This window comes from Bufo gargarizans, chromosome 5 (assembly GCF_014858855.1).
Source record: "Bufo gargarizans isolate SCDJY-AF-19 chromosome 5, ASM1485885v1, whole genome shotgun sequence".
Lineage (NCBI taxonomy): Eukaryota > Metazoa > Chordata > Amphibia > Anura > Bufonidae > Bufo > Bufo gargarizans.
The window spans coordinates 222,608,882-222,630,143 of NC_058084.1; the positions used below are offsets into that span (position 1 = coordinate 222,608,882).

A 21,262-nucleotide genomic window follows, 5' to 3' on the forward strand; every position below is an offset into this window, starting at 1 on the left:
TTGCACATGACGACATACAGGCTGCCTTAATGTCCTATTCAATATTAAGACCATGTGGTAGGAGGGTGCCCATCTCATATCCACTCTGCTTCTCTTTTATATTATTTGTTTTACAGGGTTACCCCCTCTCCAATGTCTACGCACCAATTCAACAGCACAGAATCTTAAACCAGTGGGATTTTTTGTATGCACTTTTAAAATGGGCCGAAACACTGAGTCGCTAGACCTTTCTTAATGTTTCAGACATGTTCGGCTATACAGGTTTTTAATTTTCTTAAAGTTCGACCAATATACTGCAATTTACAGGGGCACTCTAACTAGTGGAAAACCCCCGCTGTTTCGCATGAAAGGTTCCCTTTTATTTTACACTCCTGTTTTGATGTTGATATCACCATACTTTTATTGATGTTTCTTTGGTCTTCCTTGGCCCTATTGTTGCACCCCATACAAAATCCGCACCATGTTCTTTGTTAGAACACCCATGTACTATTTTATTCCTTACAGTTGGTGCTCATTTAAATATAAAGGGGGGTTTATCTGGAATTAACATGCCTATTACACCATCATTCTTAAGAACATTCCAATTTTTGTTTATTATTTCCCTAATATGAGGGCAATGAACAGAATAGGTGGTGGAGAAAGCAAATTTAAACCTATCACCATTGTTCCTCTTTATGTTTGTCACTAATTCCTTCATCTTTATTTGTTAGACTGTTGTATCTTACTTCCTCCCTTTGTTTACACAGCAGATCCATCTCATATACTTTTTCCTTAAACCTTTCAAGGATTAGGTTACTTTGTATTTCAAAATCGTCAACTTCAGTGCAGTTGCGTTTAATTCGCTGTACTTGCCCTTTAGGAACATTCTGGATCCAAGGTCTATAGTGGCAACGCCTATCAATGTAACAGTTGCGATCTGTCGGTTTAAAATAGGTTTTAGTTTTTATTTTCCCTTGTTCAACCGCAATTTCCAGGTCCAAAAAATTGGATCACATTCTTACTGGCATTCTCAGTGAACACAATGTTCCAGGCATTATTATTGATGTATATGATAAAATCCTTAAGCGTGGTCTCTGTACCATGCCAAATACAAATACTATAAAATATGTGATCCATTAAGAAAGGTCTAGAGACTCAGTGTTTCGGCCCATTTTAAAAAAGTGCATAAAAAAATCCCACTGGTTTAAGATTCTGTGCTGTTGAAATGGTGCGTAGACATTGGAGAGGGGGTAACCCTGTAAAACAAATAAATAAAAGAGAAGCAGAGTGGATATACGAGATGGGCACCCTCCTACCACATAGCCTTAATATTGAATGGGACATTAAGGCAACCTCGAGTTAAAAAAAAAATATCGTAGAATATAACGAATATTCGAATTTGCGAATATTCAATAAATTTGCTGCAAAATATTCGCGAAATATCGCAAATTTTAATATAACCCCTGCCGCTCATCACTAGCCACAGCAACCAGCACCACCAGCTGACATGGAACGTCTTAGCAGGAGGTAGCATTTTACCAACATAGTGGAGCAGTATGTGTGCACACGCCTACACGTACTGAATGATGTGTCTGCCCCCTTCAACTTCAGGGTCTCCAAATTGGGCACATGGCCTGAGCTTGCCATTTAGGCCTTGGAAGTGCTGGCCTGCCCTGCAGCCAGTTTATTACCTGAACGTGTGTAGCACGGCAGGGGGCGTTATCACACAGCCAATGTGGACAAGCTCACGTTCATTAAAATGAACCAGGCATGGATGCCACAGAACTTGTCCTTACCTTGTGCAGAATAGACATGTATACCGGCCTTAACCAGACATTGTTGTACTGCAGCGCAATTGCTCATTCTTGTATTTTGGATATTTTACACTCTTTTGGAGTGTACCTTAATTTTTTTTTTTCATTAAATTAAAACCGAAAACCTGGATGGCTACCTCGTCCTCCAACGCTGCTTCCACCTATACCGCTACATCCACTGCCTCTCCAAATTCCTACTCCATATGGACTGCCACCTTTTTATTTGCACCCAATTTTATGTTATTTCACTACTTTGTTACATTTTCAGGTGAAATTCACCAATTTTTGGGTGTAATATACCCCTCTACCTAGTTGACAGCTCAATAAATTTCACTAATTTTTCGTTTACATTTTCGCGTGACGTTAAACAATTTTTTTCTGTCAGACCCCTGTTCTACCAAGTGGACAGGTTAATAAATTTCACACATTTTTCTGTTACATTCTTGGGTTAACATTTTAAAATTTTGGATGTGAATAAACCCCTGCTCTGCATAGGTGACAGGGAAACAAAATTCTGAAATTCTTCTTCACTTAATGCACGCCACCTCTTTCATTCAATGCTTAAACTTTAACAAGTTGTCCCACATTTGCGTCTCAATAACTTTCCCCATACTTGATCAAAATAAAATGTCATCCATTTATCTCCCTTGGATGTGGTCTCTCTTTCTCACACTCCCTCTCCGGCGTGGAACCCTGATCAACATGGTAGGCTCAGAAAAGAACATAAAAAGTTGATTGAGAAGATATCCAAATGGATGGTGGATGTCACAGGGACGTGCGATTTGGCAGAAGTTATCTAGAGTCAACAAAGCGGCAGAAGGGCCTCTCCTGGCTAACGTTTCCAAATCCAAAATACCAGTGACATTCCCTATAATTTTTTATTAATCATTCCAATAACAGGGCATCTTAATAGTCCTGTATTGTTATTTATCGGCACTACCTCACCGAGTTGGGAGTGGGTAATTATGCTTCAATACTTTGTCCCACATTTCCGCTCTATTACATTTAATTTCATCCATTGACCTCCCTTGGATGTGGTATCCCTTTCTCAGGCTCCCTCTCTGGACTGGAACAGATTCCCCGCCACCCGTGATAGATATGGTAGGCGCATAAAAGAACATCAAAAGTTGATAGAAAAGATATCCAATTGGATCGTGGACATCACAGGGACATGCAACATGGTGGAGCAGTATGTGTGCACACGCCTACACGTACTGAATGATGGGTCTGCTCCCTTCAACTTCTGGGTCTCCAAATTGGGCACATGGCCTGAGCTTGCCCTTTACGTCTTGGAAGTGCTGGCCTGCCCTGTAGCCAGTGTATTGTCTGAACGAGCGTTTAGCACGACTGGAGGGGTTTATCACAGGTTATATTTCCCAATGTTTTTAGGCTACCTCCTCCTCCTCCACTGCTGCTTCCACCTACACCACCACCTCAACCTCCTACTCTATATGGACCTTGTCCTCCTAGATCAAAATTATTATTTTTTATTTCTACATATTTTATGTTATTTAAAGTCATTTCCTTATCCATGTTTGCAGAGCACTTGCAGTGCTCTTAACCACATTTTGCTGGCATTTGCAGCCCTCTAGCCCTTTCCATTACATTTTTACAGCCATTTTAGTGCTCAAAAGTTCAAGTTACCATTGACTTCAATGGGGTTCAGGTCCAGGTCAAGTTCGGGTCCCAAACTCAAACTTTTTTGTGAAGTTCGGCCGAACCCGTACATCCAGGTGTCTTCTCAACTCTACTACTAAGCCTCCCCCCCCCCCCACTAATAAAAGCCAAAAAAACACTTTAGAACATAACTTCACCGCACAAGAGCACATAAGACTTAGAAATATTTCCTTGTAATAAACCCGGTTATTGCCTCTATCAATCAGCACTTACACTCTAAAAAGAATGGTTTGCTGGAATTAGAGAGCTGTATAATGGCAATTTATTTCCCCAGTCAGTGCTGCAAGGTGTAATAGGAATGTTCCTAATACCCAGGCTGTAAACTCCCCTGCTGAACCCTATTCAACATAAATGCTGTGGAATGATTCCTCCCTATCCTTTCCCTACACCTTGCATAATCTTTCCCTTCACTTGTAAATCTTTTTTTTTTTAGCACAAAAGTTTTTTTTCTAGAACTGTCCTAGTGCCTGCTCATGTCTCTCCCTGTACTAAGTACACTGGTTAATGGCAGAATCTAAGATGGCTGACGACATTTATAGGGCCGTGACATCACGGGACTGGCTGGCTGCATGCATGGCATTATGGGTGATCCCACCTTCCCAGAGTTCCTTTTTCCATGTCCTCACATGTGCAGCAGCCATTTTAGGAAAAAATTGTGATTTGTTACCACGAAGCGCAAGGAAATTCGGCTTCTGTGCAAATCCCATTTATCAGCTTTGATTCGCTCATCTCTATTCGCAATCAAGTTCTTATTTCTCAAACAAAACTTTTCATATAGTCTTGATTGGAGTAATTAGAAAAGAAAACTGTTGAGGTGGATAAAGCCATAACATTTTCAAAGAGCAAAACAGAAACCTGTGAATTAACTTAAAGGAGTTTTCCAAGATTTTACTCAGAATAGGTCATCAGTATCAGAAGTGAATCATCGATCAATGGGGCTGAGCACGATACCTAGAAAGGATATTATACAATGTACAGCACTGTGCTTTGTAAGCACAGAGAAGGCCACGATGCTCATAGGAGTGCCGATGCCTTCTCAAAATAGCGGATCTGGTCCTGGATGTTGGATCCCCAACAGATACTGATTACTAGGGATAAGACCACCGCTGGATGTCCTGGTTCGAGGGGTTCAGCCAAACTTTGTTTTAAAGGTCGATTCGGGTTCAGAACAAACCCCATTGAAGTCACAGGGGACCCGAACTTTGGGGCATTAAAAATGACTGTAAACAAAGTCATAGAAAGGGCTAGCAGGCTACAAAGGGGTCCAAAGTAGGCGTAAAAGCAGTACAATTGCCTTGTAAACAAATGTGGATAGGAAAAGGACTTAAAATGGAAAAAAAACAAAACACATCTTGAACCAAGATGCGGAGGTCCAAATGGAGTAGGAAGTTGAGGAGGCTGTGGACACTGTGGTGTAGGTGAAAGAGGCGGCAAGTGAAGCCAACACTTATTTAAATAATTTCCTCTCCCGCATTAGTTGGATGGATTCAAAATGGGTCTAATTACATTTCTTGATTTTTTGGTGGGGTCGTTAATTGTCGACCACCAAAAAAACTTACAAACTGCGCTGGAGTACAACAATGGATAGGTGCCCCTGGTATACTTCTCTACTCTGCCAATATAAGACATAAATCGTCTTGAGCCTGGAGACTGAGGTCCCAGTGGAGGAGGCAGCGGTGCAGGCGGAGGAAGAAGCCACCAACTTATTTTTTTTGTTTGTTTTATTTATTTCCTTTTTGGTTTATGGAGGCCCCAAAACATTGTGAAATAGCAAAGATAACGCTCAAACTGTGCTAGTTCACACCTAGCCATTGGTGTGCATGGGATACTTCTCTACTCTGCCAATATAAGAAATAATCTTGAGCCTGGAGGCAAAAGGTTCCAGTGGAGGAGTAGGCAGATGTGGTGGTGCAGGCGGACGTGGTGGTGCAGGCAGAAGAGGAGGTCAACAACCTTTTTTTATTTTGTTTTATTATTATTTATTTTATTATTGTTTGTTTTGGAGGCCTAAAAACATTTGGAAATGGCAAAGAGAATGCACAAACTGAGCTGGAGTATAACAATGGGAGACCCACTCATTGGTGATGAAATGCGTGCTGCAGCTGAAACTCCACTAATCACCTGCTTCTGCTCACATAATCTCTCCAGCATGTGTAAGGTGGGGTTCCAGCTTGTGGGTATGTCACATATGAGGCAGTGACTGGGAAGGCCAAAGTTACGCTGCAGCGCAGACAGGCGAGCAGCAGCAAGGTGAAAACAATGAAAGAGCACACAGATGGGCCTCACTTTCTGCAGCAGCTCTGACATATCGGGGTACTTCTTCAGGAACCTCTGCACCTCCAAGTTCAGCAAATGCGCAAGGCAAGGGATGTGCGTCAAACCGGTTAGCACCAGAGATTTTGCTTATTGTCACACACCACCAGGCCGGGCTTGAGGCTCAGCGGCACCTACCACTCATCGATCTGTCCTTCCATGCCTGCCCAAAGTTCCTGCACAGTGTGAGGTCTTCCCCCCCCCCCCCCCCAAACATGAGTTTCAGAACAGCCTACTTTAATTTCCCTCTGGCTGTGCTGAAGTTGGTGGTGCAGATATTGCGCTGACATTATGAGGTGGTGGTAGAGGAGAAAGCGGATTATGTAGACTTTGCCACTAATGGCCATGCGCAGAGCACACCTGATTTTTCCCGCCACTTGTTCGTGCAGGGAAGGGATAGCCCGCCTTGAAAAGTAGTGGCTGGTGGGAACCACATAACATAGATGGCATTACGTTTTTAAAACTGTCTGTCTCTGTCAGATGGAATGGCAGCATTTAAAAGGCCAGCAGTTTTGAAATGCTGGCATTCAGGGCCATAGCTCACGTGTGGGTAGGGGGGGTACTTCCTCTTTCGCGCCATTGTTTGTTGGATGTACAGCTGAACGCTTCCATGGCACAGTGTGGACATGCTGGGTGACTGTGGTGGTGTGGTTACCATATACTCTGTTTTCAGAGTGGCAGGTGCGCCTGTGGCTCCAGAGGGGGAGGAAGAGGCTAAGATTGCAGCAGAAGAGTGAGCAGGAGTAGCCTCGGATCTTTCATGGTTCCTGAGGTGACTACTCCACTGTAGATTGTGCTTTGCAGTTAGATGCTGGATCATGCAGGTGGTGCTCAGGTTGACAACATTTATGCCTCGCTTCAGGCTCTGACTGCAGAGAGTGCAAACCACCAATGTTCGGTGTCCTGGCCAGGGAACTCCTATGCACCGGCTTTGGTGTGCCATGTCTCTTGGCATGTTTGGCAGTAGCAGGCATATTGGTTGGGGGACGGCCACTCTGCTTTTGCACCCTGCTCTCTCTTTTGCTGTGCGGCTGATGCTGCATGCCCCTCTCCTCTTCCTCCAAACTGCACATGTCACTGGCCTGACCTGGATGCCATGTATGGTCTAGGACCTCATCATCCGCCCCATAATCTTCCACACACTTCTCACCACTGCCATCATGGCTGGTATGCACACTGCAGAAAGCCCCAGCAGTTGACACCTGTGTTTCATCATTAGAGACGTGCTGCGGTAGTTCTCTCACATCTTCAAACATAAGTGGTTGGGCATCAGTGCATGCAATCTCTTCAACTTCTGGGGCAGGGCTAGGTTAATGGCCCATAGAAACCCCACCAGTAGAGTCATCAAAAAGCATAAGTGACTGCTGCATGACTTGGGGCTCAGACTGCTTGGCTGATATGCAAGGTGTTGACAGATGCCCGTGGGCTGCCGTTGCCAACTCTGTGCCTTCAGTAGTAGACCGGGTGGAAGACAATGTGAAGGAACTGGAGGCACTGTCAGACATCCAATCTACTGCCACCTCTACTAGTTCTGGCCTCACAATTCGTACATCGGTATTCGGGCCTACAAAATGTAACATCCTGTCTCCTGCGTGTACCAGGGGAGGAGTTTTATTTGGTCGCATAGCTAGCACAGATAGACAACATCCTCCCCCTGCATCAGGAGCTCTACCAAAACCACAACCCCTAGTTGAAGCTCTGCTCATTTAGTTACAATCACCCATTAAATTGCCGGACAGATGTGTCACGGATGCAAAAGAGGTGTTGGGGGAGGTAGGACAAAATTAGTATGTCTCACCCACACAATTAACATACTGATTAACTATATATTTCCCTGTGACTGGTGCAAAAGAGTAGGATTACACCAAAAGAAATATGCCAAAAGCCCAACAGACTGAACAGCTTAAGGCCGAATGCACACGGCTGTGGAACACGGACAAGAGTGGTCCGCGGTATCCCGGCCTGGCATCCCGGAGTAATTGGTTGCTATGACGGCGTGCGCTTCATGCCGCTGCACTACAGTAATACAATCGTATAGATCATATGAGTGTATTACTTTAGTGCAGCGGTGCCATGAAGTGCACGGCGTCATAGCAGCCAATGACTCCGTGCGCTCCTGCTGTCAGCAGAACGCCAGGCCGGGATACCACGGACCGCTCACGTCCATGTTCCACAGCTGTATGCATTTGGCCTTAGTATGGTATTTCTGTCTCACTGGTGCAAAGGTTCTGTATGACACCCATCAACAATACCTACAGTTCGCTAGCACACTTTTTAAAACTAATAAAAGCCTAATACTCTCCCTGCCTGCTTCAGTGTCCTGTCCCTACACTAGTCAGAGCAGAATGGCAGTGCCCCATGTAAACCAGCATTTATGCATGCATTGCCACATGGTGCGGCAGCCAATACTGCAATTACTTACAACTGCCCACATGCTTAGTCACTTACCGAACGTGGTGGTCCGGATTCGCTTATCCCTACTGATTACCTATCCTAGTATTAGAATAGTTGATTATTAGATACGTTTTCCTCAAAGACAAATGATTGCACCTTACGCTCATTTTTTCCGATTCAAAATAAATGTGAAAATATACCTCCTACTGATAGCGCAGCGACATCTGGTATAACAATCAATGTGCCTGTAAAATCACAGCGATCTCCCGCCATTGCAGATTCAACGGCTTCTGCACGAAGTATAACTTCAACGCTCCGTGGAATAGCACCACGAGGTAACTCTGCTTGTGTTTCTTGAATTCTCACCTAAGAAATCAGGAAGTTAAATTTTAAAATAACAAAAATATACAGCAGTACATAAATTCTAATATAAAATTATATTTCAAAAAGTGAACAGAATAGGATTTCACACCAACAAACCAATAATGTAATCTATAGAGAAGCCTCTAGATGTCTCCATTTACCATATTAGTTATACTCTTGTTCGAATTTGAAATACTGCCGTAGCAACATGGCTTTCAAAGTCCAAAATGTATAATAGTTTGAGATTGAGTCTTTACCATCTTTGCAATAAAATATTTCCTTATTTGTGATCATCTTTCTACCGTTTCTAACATGTCAAGCCTTCAGACCATAGAAACACTGCATTGTTATTACAACCATGTTAGCAGTCTTCACTTAACGGTCATTCCTTCTAACTAGAGTAAGGTGTACACCTCTTGATGGGTTGAGTCCAAAATTTTGAAGGAGAGCCACCACAGCAGGTTCATTGAAATTAATTAACGATTAGCATATGTTTTTTAGGAACTAATGAAATATTTTACTTGTAAAATATAACTTTAATCTAAACTTAAATTACAGTGTTTAAACCTGTGTTGCGTATTGTTGGCTAAAAACCTGAACAGCTGGAACTTGAAGGTTAAAAAAAAAAAAAAAAATGGAAAAACAAAAACAAAAAAAAGTGTACCTTCTGGAAATCAACAAATCGTGACTTATTTGCATCCAGCGTAAACCTGCGGCGGTTGGCACAAACTGGATTTTTACATATAGTTGGCTGAGTATATTTAAACTGTTGTTCCACATCTTTTACTACGGATTGGCAATCCATACATAGAAATGTGCCACTGACAAGTTCGGGGTGAACTGGATGAGTCCTCACAACTTGACCACTAATACGAAGCAAAGTTCCAATTTTTAAAGAACCAAGTTCTCGTATCCTATTAGAGAAAAAAAAAAATACATATTTAATAAATTTATATCTGGGCAATTTTTTTCTGCATTAATGGCTATAGGTACCTTTTGGGGGCATATTATTGCATTATACTCCTTTTAAGCAATTTTTTTGTAAAAATCTGTCTTTACTAAAAATATCCAGCCCCTCTCTCTTACACAGTAGTCTTGATATTCTCAGGTAGCAAGCTGTGCTTATATTTATCCCCCCCCAAATCAGGATGTTCAGCTGATCACTCCTTATCTCTGATCTCCAGACCTTTTTAAAAAAAAAACAAAAAAAAAAAAACTCATTATTGCTCTATTTTTATCTTAACCCCTTAGGGACACATGACGTACCGGTACGTTATGTGTAGTTCCGATCATCGCCGTGCGGTGATCGGAACTGGGTGCCGGCTGAAATAAAATCAGCAGGCACCCCCGTATCAGCGATCGCAGCAAACCGCAGGCGTTTCCAATAACCCGGAACAGGATGGCGATTGGTGGTGTACTATCACACCACCAATCACCATCCTGCGATCCAGAGAGGTGATTGCGACATCACCTTCTCAGGATCGCTTCTGATTGGCTGCAGGGCGGGCGGGAGGTTCAAATTATTGCAGCTCTCCTTTACCTCTTTGGAGAGAGGAGAGAGGAGAGAGGAGGCTGCATCGGATCTCCAGACCCAGCACCCCCATTGGTGCCCAGCACCTCTCCTTCTGACCCTCCACAGTGCCATCTGGCACTAAAATGTATTTAGGGAAAGGTTAGGGACAGGTTAGGTTAGGCAGGGATATTCAGGGAAAGTTTAGTTTAAAAAAAAAAAAGTTGAAAAGTTTTAACTGTTGCATCACCCTAATCGGGTGTCTGGGGTAGGTACACAGCACAGCTGTGTGACCCTAGACCCCCCAGGGGTGCTGCAGCTCCCCCCCCACACACACACACTTTTTTTTGGACGCAAGTTTTTTTTTTTTTTTCTACGTACGCTGACTGTGGCCGACACTCTTAGCATCCGGCCACTGTTAGTGCATCACACACCCCACCGCTGATCAGCTTCAGATGGCTGATCAGAGAGTTTGAAGTTTTTATTTTCTTTTTTTTTTTTTTTTTACATATTTTGGCCTTTTTATTTTTTTGTTAGTTTTAGGGATAAGTCCGCGAACACCTGTGCCCCCACACACACACTAAATAAAGATTTCCACGCACGCACTCCCCCCTATGGCCCGCCAGATGCTTCCTTTTGTCATCCGCGTCCTCCTAATCTAGCAATGATGAGCCCCCTAGGCGGCGGAGCAAGGGGACCACCATGCTAGGGAACCTCTGAGGCTCATAGCAGTTTTCCAGCCCACCAGTTAAGTCCACCGGAACCCCCTACCGGTGAACTTGTCTGGTGTACACTAGAGCATTTTGAGCCTGTGATTCCCAATTTTGTTGGCCAAGCAGGAATCCAGATTCCCACAGTGGGCTTCACTGAATATGACTATTTTAGTCTATTTTTCAGTGACCACTCTGTGAATCTGATTGTGGAGCAAACAAACGTGTTCGCCCTAGAGTTCATTGCTCAACACCAAGGCTCCTTTTTGTCTAGGGCTGGTGGCTGGACTCTGGTCAGTGCAGCAGAGATTAGAACGTTTTGGGGACTCGTGCTGCACATGGGCCTAGTCAAAAAAACCAGTGTCAGGCATTACTGGAGTGGGGACGTCCTTTACCAGACCCCACTTTACAGTATGGCCATGACACGTACCTGGTTTGAGACCATCCAGAAATTCCTGCATTATGCAGATCATACAGCATGTCCCCCCCAAGGTGATCCTGCCTATGACCGCCTGTACAAAATCAGGCCGGTCATAGATCACTTTGGAGCCAAATTTTGGGAGGCCTATGTACCTGGAAGGGAGGTCACGGTTGATTAGTCTCTCATTGCTTTCAAGGGGAGACTCATTTTCCACCAGTATGTTCCCTCTAAGAGAGCGAGGTATGGCGTGAAGCTGTACAAATTATGTGAGAGTACCTCAGGGTACACTTACAAGTTTTGTGTGTACGAGGGGCGAGATTCCCATATTGAACCCCCAGAATGTCCCCCCACTCTGGGCGTTAGCGGGAAACTTGTGTGGGACCTTATGCACCCACTGCTAGATAAGGGTTACCACCTGTACGTGGATAACTTTTATTCTAGTATCCCCTTGTATCAGTCCCTCGCCGCCAGATCCACGTCCGCTTGTGGGACCGTGCAGAAAAATCAACGTGGCCTCCCTACCCACCCCCTCCAGGTACTTATCCGCAGGGGTGAGACCTGTGCCCTTACCAGTGGAAACCTGTTGCTGGTCAGATATAAGGACAAGAGGGATGTCCTTGCACTGTCCACAATTCACGGTAACGGCATCAACCCTGTCCCTGCGCGAGGTACCACGGAAACAGTCCTCAAGCCAGATTGCATCGTCGACTACAATCGGTATATGGGAGAAGTTGATCTCTCTGATCAAGTCCTCAAGCCATATAACACCATGCGCAAAACCCAGGCATGGTACAAAAAAAGTTGCGGTCTACTTGGTACAGGTTGCCTTGTACAACTCTTTTGTGCTGTCCCAGAGCGCTGGCAACACAGGAAAATTCCTGTACTTCTATGAGGCAGTCCTCAAGGCCCTGATCTTTTCTGACCAGGAAAGAGCAGGCTGTAGTACCTGGAACTGGAGGCGCCCGGATCGTCCCTGACCAATACTTTCCAGGTGTGGTCCCCCATACTGGAAAGAAGGGACAGACCCAAAAAAGGTGCAGAGTGTGTCACAGGAGAGTGATACGGAAGGACACCACCACTCAGTGTGACACATGCCCCGATCATCCGGGCTTCTGCATTATTGTTTGCTTCAGGGAGTACCACACTTCCATGGAGTACTAAATTTATAATGCCCTTTGCCAACTTTAATTCCATTTAGCCATTGACAATCGAAAAAATAAAATTTTAGCTCTCAGACTTGAGACAAATAAAATAAAACTTATTTTTCTAAAATATTATTATTTTATACATGCAATCAAAAAAAGTCATAGCTAAGATAATGGCAAAAAAAAAAAAAGAAAAAAAAAAAAAAAGACTATGGATATACTAAAATGTTTTTTGTTTATAAAAATAGTGTCAAACCTAAATAATTTTTTTAAAAAGTAGACATATTGTCGCGTCCGTAAGTATCTGCTCTATAAAAATACCCCATGACCTAACCCCTCAGATGAACACTGTCCCAAAATTTTAATAAAAACTGTGCGAAAACAGATATTTTTTGGCAAATTTTCAATTTTAAACAGTTTTTTTCCAGTAACAAAGCAAGGTTTAACAGCCAAACACCACTTAATATTTAGTACCCTGATTCTGCAGTTTACAGAAACACCCCATATGTGGTCGTAAAACTGTTGTATGACCAAACAGCAGGGCGCAGAAGGAAAGGAACGCCGTATGGTTTCTGGAAGGCAGATTTTGTTTGATATCTTTTTTTTGGGCACCATGTCCCATTTGAATAAACCCTGATGCACCCCTAGAGTAGAAGCTCCATAAAAGTGACCCCATCTAAGAAACGACACCGCTCAAGGTATTTAAAACTGATTTTACAAACTTTATTAACCCTTTAGGTGTTCAACAGTTTATGGCAAATGGATATGAAATTTGGTAACCTTGCCTCACAAAAAGGTAATATAGAGCAACCAAAAATCATATGTACCCTAAAAATAGTCCCAACAAAACTGCCACCTTATCCTGTAGTTTCCAAAATGGGGTCACTTTCATGGAGTTTCTACTCTAGGGGTGCATCAGGGGGGCTTCAAAGGGGACATGGTGTAAATAAACCAGTCAAGCAAAATCTGCCTTCCAGAAATTGTTGAAAAAATGTATTAGTAAATAAAATCTTACTTCTGTCTTGCAGGAAAGTCTGAAAATGCAACATAGAACTCTTTATTGAGTGGTACGTTCCCAATCTGTCTAACAAAGTTTCTAACAGCTCGGCACAGATGGGGATATACTCTATTAGGGAATGAAGAGAATGAAAAAAATTGTATTACACATGCAAGCACATTACAGTTTATCATTTGACTACACATCTTACATCTGTCAGAGAAGCAAACAATATGCCATCACTTTAAGAGATTAAAAACCACCTTTAAAGTAAGTACTGCCCTAGCTGTAAATTAATTGTGCTATGCATTAATGAGTAATTACATAAAATAAAAAAATACCTATAATATTCCTCTTGGATTGTGGTAGCAAGCTGCTGGTTGTAATATTCAATGTCTGTAAAATTTACCACCAATGTATTTCTTTCTGGTCGAATTAACTCCTCAGCTGCAGATACATACAGGTTTCCTCCATCTTTACCTTTGCATCTATAATGGAATTAAAGTGAGTTTATTATAAGTGAAATATTAAAACACTGCAGACTTGGTGAAATAGGCTGTTTGAGACCAGAAAGCTGGATTACTCTTATTGGTAGATCCATTTTGTCCTCCGTTAGGTCAACCTCACTTCTAGAAAACATAAAAAGGTCACGCTACAGTGATATTATATAATAAAAGTAGGACATTTAAGCAGAAGTATACAAAGGTGATGTCCTCCTCTCAAACAGTGGTGGTTATATGCCCACAAAAAATGTCAATGCCTCAACTTGTCATGTGGCCTTGAGCATCAATTACAGCTTGACAATGACGTCTCATGCTGTTCACAAGTCAACTTCTTGTCTGCTGATATATGGAATCCCACTCTTCTTGAAGTGCGGCCCTCAGTGTTCTGTTCCAGTATCCTGCACTGTGTATTGGTATATACGCCCCCCCCCCCCCCCCATTTTCAGGCCTCTAGATAGTTTAGCCTAGCCACTCCCTGTTTTCCCAATGATGACTTGCTCATAGTGTGCCCAGCTTTCTGAGTAGCAGCATCAATCTTCTGAGTTACGAGTTAATGTTGGCATAATTCTTTTACCATCTGGATTACCCTGCAACATCTTGTAATTTATTCTCTGGATTAAAAGCCTACTTGATGTAAGTAGAGAAAGTCAAATTCAAACAAGTCACTTCCATGCGCATAGAGATTGCTCTACACAGGTGCGTGATTGTTTATAGCTGACTTTTGAAACGCAACAGTAAAAGAATTGCCTTAGTAGTCTTCTCTTGCTAAGGATAGAATATTCCCATCCTCCAAGTAAGAAGACATCATCATTAGTCTCCTGCTTGCTGCAGTGGAGTGTAATTGCACCGCTTGTGAGACTTTTTCATCATATCCTGCTCTGCACTGCATTCATTGAGGATCGCAGAAGCTTCTAGAAATTGCAGTTTTCATACAAACAAGGAACTGCATTCAGCCCCGTTTTTCTGAGACAAATATCATCTGCCTGCTATCAAGTTACAGGGAAGAGCCCATCATATTGATACATCGCAAGGCTTAACTCAAAAACACCTGCAGTAGGTCATGTGACTGCCTTTCAGTAGCTTACCATGTTGGCAGGGTGTCAGAAAGACTGAACTAACCACTAGAGGTAGCTGCTGTGTAACAAATGGAAATGTAAGATGCAGCTAAAAGGATTTCCAGACCCTCATTAAGAATGAAAGAGGCCCTCCTAACAAAATTGAGATCTGTAATAACTTATCCAGTTTGTGGGAAAAGACTAAACAATGTATGGATGCAGCATATGGATCAGGCTATAATGAAGATCAATTAAAGGCCATGTGTACAAAATTGAAGAAGACTTATGAAAGTTATAAGAGACTGTCTGAAAAAATATTTTGCTCTGTTATCTAGTCTCGACAATTAAAGACCCACTCTGCACTTAATGATGAGATAGAGATACAGTACAGACCAAAAGTTTGGACACACCTTCTCATTCAAAGAGAGTTTTCTTTTTTTTCATGACTATGAAAATTGTAGATTCACACTGAAGGCATCAAAACTATGAATGAACACGTGGAATTATATACATAACAAAAAAGTGTGAAACAACTGAATATGTCATATTCTAGGTTCTTCAAAGTAGCCACCTTTTGCTTTGATTTCTGCTTTGCACACTCTTGGCATTCTCTTGATGCGCTTCAAGAGGTAGTCACCTGAAATGGTCTTCCAACAGTCTTAACAGAGTTCCCAGAGATGCTTAGCACTTGTTGGCCCTTTTGCCTTCACTCTGCGGTCCAGCTCACCCCAAACCATCTCGATTGGGTTCAGGTCCGGTGACTGTGGAGGCCAGGTCATCTGGCGCAGCACCCCATCACTCTCCTTCATGGTCAAATAGCCCTTACACAGCCTGGAGGTGTGTTTGGGGTCATTGTCCTGTTGAAAAATAAATGATGGTCCAACTAAACGCAAACCGGATGGAATAGCATGCCGCTGCAAGATGCTTCGGTAGCCATGCTGGTTCAGTATGCCTTCAATTTTGAATAAATCCCCAACAGTGTCACCAGCAAAGCACCCCCACACCTCCTCCTCCATGCTTCACGGTGGGAACCAAGCATGTAGAGTCCATCCATTCACCTTTTCTGCGTCGCACAAAGACACGGTGGTTGGAACCAAAGATCTTAAATTTGGACTAATCAGACCAAAGCACAGATTTCCGCTGGTCTAATGTCCATTCCTTGTGTTCTTTAGCCCAAACAAGTCTCTTCTGCTTGTTGCCTGTCCTTAGCAGTGGTTTCCTAGCAGATATTCTACCATGAAGGCCTGATTCCAGTGGCGTAGCTACAGGGGTCGCAGCAGTCGCAATTGCGACCGGGCCCCCCCACCACCTCCTATTCAAAATCCAGGCCAGGGCCCGCCCCGGGGTCAGTGCGCACGGCGCATCGCAGGCTGTCAGAGGGGGCGGCCGCAACATTGAGTGAGCCGGGTCTGACTGAGTGAGGAGGAGCCGGAGGCGTGGTTTCCACGCATTTCCGGCTCCCAGTCAGACACTTGGAAGCAGGCGGCAGCAGTGGCGTAGCTGCCGTGGCAGTGCGGACGTGCGGTGGCTGGCGGCAGCGAGGTGAGTTTTGAGACTGTCTAGTCGTGACAGTGTCTCTACTCTGATGCCAATGTCCCACCATGTGTCTACATCAGGGTGGACTTATTACACAAGCCATTCATTGTCCATAAGCTTAGGCTCTTCCTTCTCATCCTCTGGTACCTTAGTAAACTCAGTGGTCTGTGCTTTGCAGGGCAGCAGTGTCATTACTACTGTGCATGTCGTGTGTAGCAGAATACAAGACACATGGCACAGCTGTGTAGGAAGTGGAAATGTAGCCCCCTCCTGGAATGTATCATCGCTGTGTGGAATGGTTTTAATGGTGCTTAGTCAGGATTAAGTGGATTTTCCAGAGAGAACCAAGTCTGCAGTCCGGTACATGTCTCCAGCAAGACTTAGGACCTATTACAATGCTGCCATGAATGGCAGATGTTCCTCATATTATATCATGTTTTCCAGAAGGGTGACAAACCCTGTAGGAGCTCTGAAGGTAGATCTATTGGTTGCCCACTTTGAACACACCCTTCTTGCTAGAAGGCTCAAATGATGAGAAGATGATCAGAGTGTCCTTCTTTTGAAACCCCAAATGATCATCTGTATGGGAAACCTAAGAGGGAGTATGTGTTACCCTGTAGCGCCACCTCAGGAGAAATGAAACATTATGCAATCCTCACTGAAACCATGGACCATTTGTGTAATGTTTAGATATGCTGGACCCACCTGAAAATGAGGTTCCTGAATGGCGATCCTTCCTAATTAAGTTTATGTCCCTCAAATACCATTCTAAAATAGATCTTCTAAACCAAGAAATCCCTTTTTAAATTTGGCTTTTTTATGACTGATATTTCCATGCTGTATTGTATCTACAGGCAAGTTAACCCTCCGTGTTCTTCAGTCTGATAAATGAGATCTCCTGCAACTGGGGCACACAGTTGGTAGATACCGGCGATCAACTTTAGCTCTATACAGTATGTATTAATAGGCTGAAGATCCATACTGGTAATCATATTACTATTGAATCCTATGCATTAGAAACTGGTATTGGGTAACTTGGGAGTTCACAACATCCGCAGATAATTAAGTGCCTTTTACATGGGCCGATAAAGCAGGTAGTGATTGGCAATGGGGATGATCATTTCTGATCATCGCCTACTTGTTTGCTACATTAAAATGCAACAATCATACCTATGCTATGGGCAGGGGCGTAGCTATAGGGGTTGCAGAGGTAGCAGTCGCTACCAGGCCCAGGAGCCTGAGGGGCCCAAAGACCCTTGTGCCACATAAGAAGACACTGGTATTATAGAAAGTGTATGCAAGTTACACCTCTGGCTGGACAGAAGGGGTTAGGTTAAGAATTTAGTATGGAGGAGGGGGGGTGCAGTTTCAATTTTTGCCTCATGCAGCACGAAAGTTTGAGGGAAGGGGGGCTCAAGCTGAACTCTTGCACCAGGGCCCATGAGCCTTTAGCTTCGCCCCTGCCTGATTCACAGTGTCTCCTCTTAACAGTTGTTCTAGAGATGTGTCTGCTGCTAGAACTCTGTGTGGCATTGACCTGGTCTCTAATCTGAGCAGCTGTTAACCTGCGATTTCTGAGGCTGGTGACTCGGATGAACTTATCCTCCGCAGCAGAGGTGACTCTTGGTCTTCCTTTCCTGGGGCGGTCTGCATGTGAGGCAGTTTGTTTGTAGCGCTTGATGGTTTTTATGACTGCACTTGGGGACACTTTCAAAGTTTTCCCAATTTTTCGGACTGACTGACCTTCATTTCTTAAAGTAATGATGGCCACTCGTTTTTCTTTACTTAGCTGCTTTTTTCTTGCCATAATACAAATTCTAACAGTCTATTCAGTAGGACTATCAGCTATGTATCCACCTGACTTCTCCACAACGCAACTGATGGTCCCAACCCCATTTAGAAGGCAATAAATCCCACTTATTAAACCTGACAGGGCACACCTGTGAAGTGAAAACCATTTCAGGTGACTATCTCTTGAAGCTCAACAAGAGAATGCCAAGAGTGTGCAAAGCAGTAATCAAAGCAAAACGTGGCTACTTTGAAGAACCTAGAATATGACATCTTCAGATGTTTCACACTTTTTTGTTATGTATATAATTCCACATGTGTTAATTCATAGTTTTGATGCCTTCAGTGTGAATCTACAATTTTTATATTCATGAAAATAAAGAAAACTCTTTGAATGAGAAGGTGTGTCCAAAATAACACTCTCTCTATCGCACACACACACACTCTCTATCGCACACACACACACTCTCTATCACACACACACACACTCTCTATCACACACACACACACTCTCTATCACACACACACACACTCTCTATCACACACACACACACTCTCTATCACACACACACACACACTCTCTATCACACACACACACACACTCTCTATCACACACACACACACACTCTCTATCACACACACACACACACTCTCTATCACACACACACACACACTCTCTAACACACACACACACACACTCTCTAACACACACACACACACACTCTCTATCACACACACACACTCTCTATCACACACACACACTCTCTATCACACACACACACTCTCTATCACACACACACACACTCTCTATCACACACACACACTCTCTATCACACACACACACTCTCTATCACACACACACACTCTCTATCACACACACACACTCTCTATCACACACACACACTCTCTATCACACACACACACTCTCTATCACACACACACACTCTCTATCACACACACACACTCTCTATCACACACACACACTCTCTATCACACACACACTCTCTATCACACACACACTCTCTATCACACACACACACTCTCTATCACACACACACACACACACACACACACACACACACACACACACACACTATCACACACACACACACACACACACTAGCTTTTTTATTATTATTAGCCACCAATAAAAACAGAAAGAAAAAAACAACTAACAAAAAGTGTTACATACTCCAAAATGATATCAATAAAAACAGAGTTCAGCAAAAATTAAGCCCTCACAGATCTCCATAGAAAGAAAAGTTATGGTTCTTGAGATGTGGCGATGCAAGAATTTTTTTTATTTTTTAAAGGTTTTTGTAGAGCATAAGAGAATCAAGTTATGTTAGTCATGCTAAAAAATGGATGCTGCTAAATTTATTAGGCAAAAACTATAAGTTAGTGTACCCCAAAATGGGACCATTAAGAACTACAACTTGTCCTGCAAAAAACAAGCCCTTATGCAGCTACATAGATGGACAGTAAGGCCGAATGCACACAGCTGTGGAACATGGCCGTGAGAGGTCCGTGGTATCCCAGCCTGGCATCCTGCTGACAGCAGGAGTGCACGGCATCATTGGTTGCTATGACGCTTCATGCCGCCGCTCCACTACAGTAATACAGTGGTATGATCTATACAAATGTAATACTGTAGTGGAGCGGCGGCATGAAGCGCACGGCATCATAGCAACCAATGCCGCTGTGCGCTCCTGCTCTCAGCAGGATGTCAGGCCAGGATACCACGGACCGCTCACGTCTGTGTGCATTCGGCCAAAGGCTCAAAACCGACTGATCAGTATGGGGTTAAATTCACCATAAAGCCTCAGTCACACATCAGCGTTTTGGTCAGCGATTTCCATCAGTGATTGTGAGCCAAAACCAGGAATGGAGCCCCATAGATATAAGGTATAAGAGAAAACTCTGCACCTGCTCTGCGTTTAGAGCCGCACCTGGTTTTGGTTCAAAATCACTGACCAAACACTAACATGTGAGTGAGGCCTCATGCACACAACCATTGTGTGCATCCGCGGCCGTTGTTCCGTTTTTCTTCACGGACCCAATGACTTTCAATGGGTCCGTTGGAAAAAAGAAAAAACAGAAAATGCACCGTTTGGCATCCGCGTCCGCGATCCGTGTTTCCAGTCCGTGAAAAAAAATAGGACCTGTCCTATTTTTTTCACAGCCAATGGTTCACGGACCCATTCAAGTCAATGGGTCCGTGAAAAATCACAGATGCACACAAGATGGGCATCCACGTCCGTGATCCGTGTCCGTTTTTTCCTATCATTTCAAAGGCAAACTTGACAGATTTTTTTTTCATTTTTCATGACCGTGGATCCTCCAAAAATCAAGGAAGACTCACGGAAGAAAAAACGGACACAGATCACGGAACAACAGAAACCGTTTTTTTGCAGACAGCAAAAAAACCATTTGTGTGCATGAGGCCTGAAGCATAATATAACACAATGCAATGCTATACCAGCCATGGCCCCACACAAACTCCAATACTGAAGTACAACATAATAAAAATCAGTAATGTCTTCAATACTATTACAATGACCCGGACTTACTCCTCTAAAAACTCCAAGAAGAGTTTTTGACACTTATCAGACAGTTCATCTTTCATTTGCTGTCCTGAAGTTTCAGATGCTGTTGCTGGGTCACCTAACTCCATGATCACAAGAGGAAAGTAGTAAAGCAGACACACCCTGCAACCAATGCTCACATGTGCTCCTTTGTAATCTCTGCGCCTTCCCACGGCCCCTCCCAGTATCAATCAGTAAGGCCTCTTTCACACGAGTGTGTCCAGATGCGTTCAGTGAAACTCGCACCATTTTGCAAGCAAGTTCAGTCAGTTTTTTCCGTGCGAGTGCAATGCTGAAGGTTTACAAACAACATCTCCTAGCGACCATCAGTGAAAAGCGCATTGCATCTGCACTTGCTTGCGGATGCAATGTGTTTTTCACTGAAGCCCCATTCACTTATATGGGGCCAGAGCTGCGTGAAAAGCGCACAATATAGAACATGCTGCGTTTATCACGCAACGCAGAACTGATG

General features: G+C 43.5%; 1 protein-coding gene across 1 annotated transcript in view; it reads right to left on the reverse strand.

Moving 5' to 3' along the window:
• The window catches only part of LOC122939065 (maternal DNA replication licensing factor mcm6), a 120,696-nt gene extending 99,817 nt beyond the window's left edge, over positions 1–20,879 (reverse strand). Inside the window, exons 1-5 of the mRNA XM_044295011.1 lie at positions 20,776–20,879; positions 13,665–13,811; positions 13,342–13,452; positions 9,205–9,454; positions 8,378–8,543 (exon numbers count right to left, since the gene is read on the reverse strand). Coding sequence (XP_044150946.1) covers positions 8,378–8,543; positions 9,205–9,454; positions 13,342–13,452; positions 13,665–13,811; positions 20,776–20,879 — 778 coding nt within the window. The remainder of the gene's footprint in view (positions 1–8,377; positions 8,544–9,204; positions 9,455–13,341; positions 13,453–13,664; positions 13,812–20,775) is intronic.
• Between the last annotated feature and the right edge of the window lie 383 nt (positions 20,880–21,262).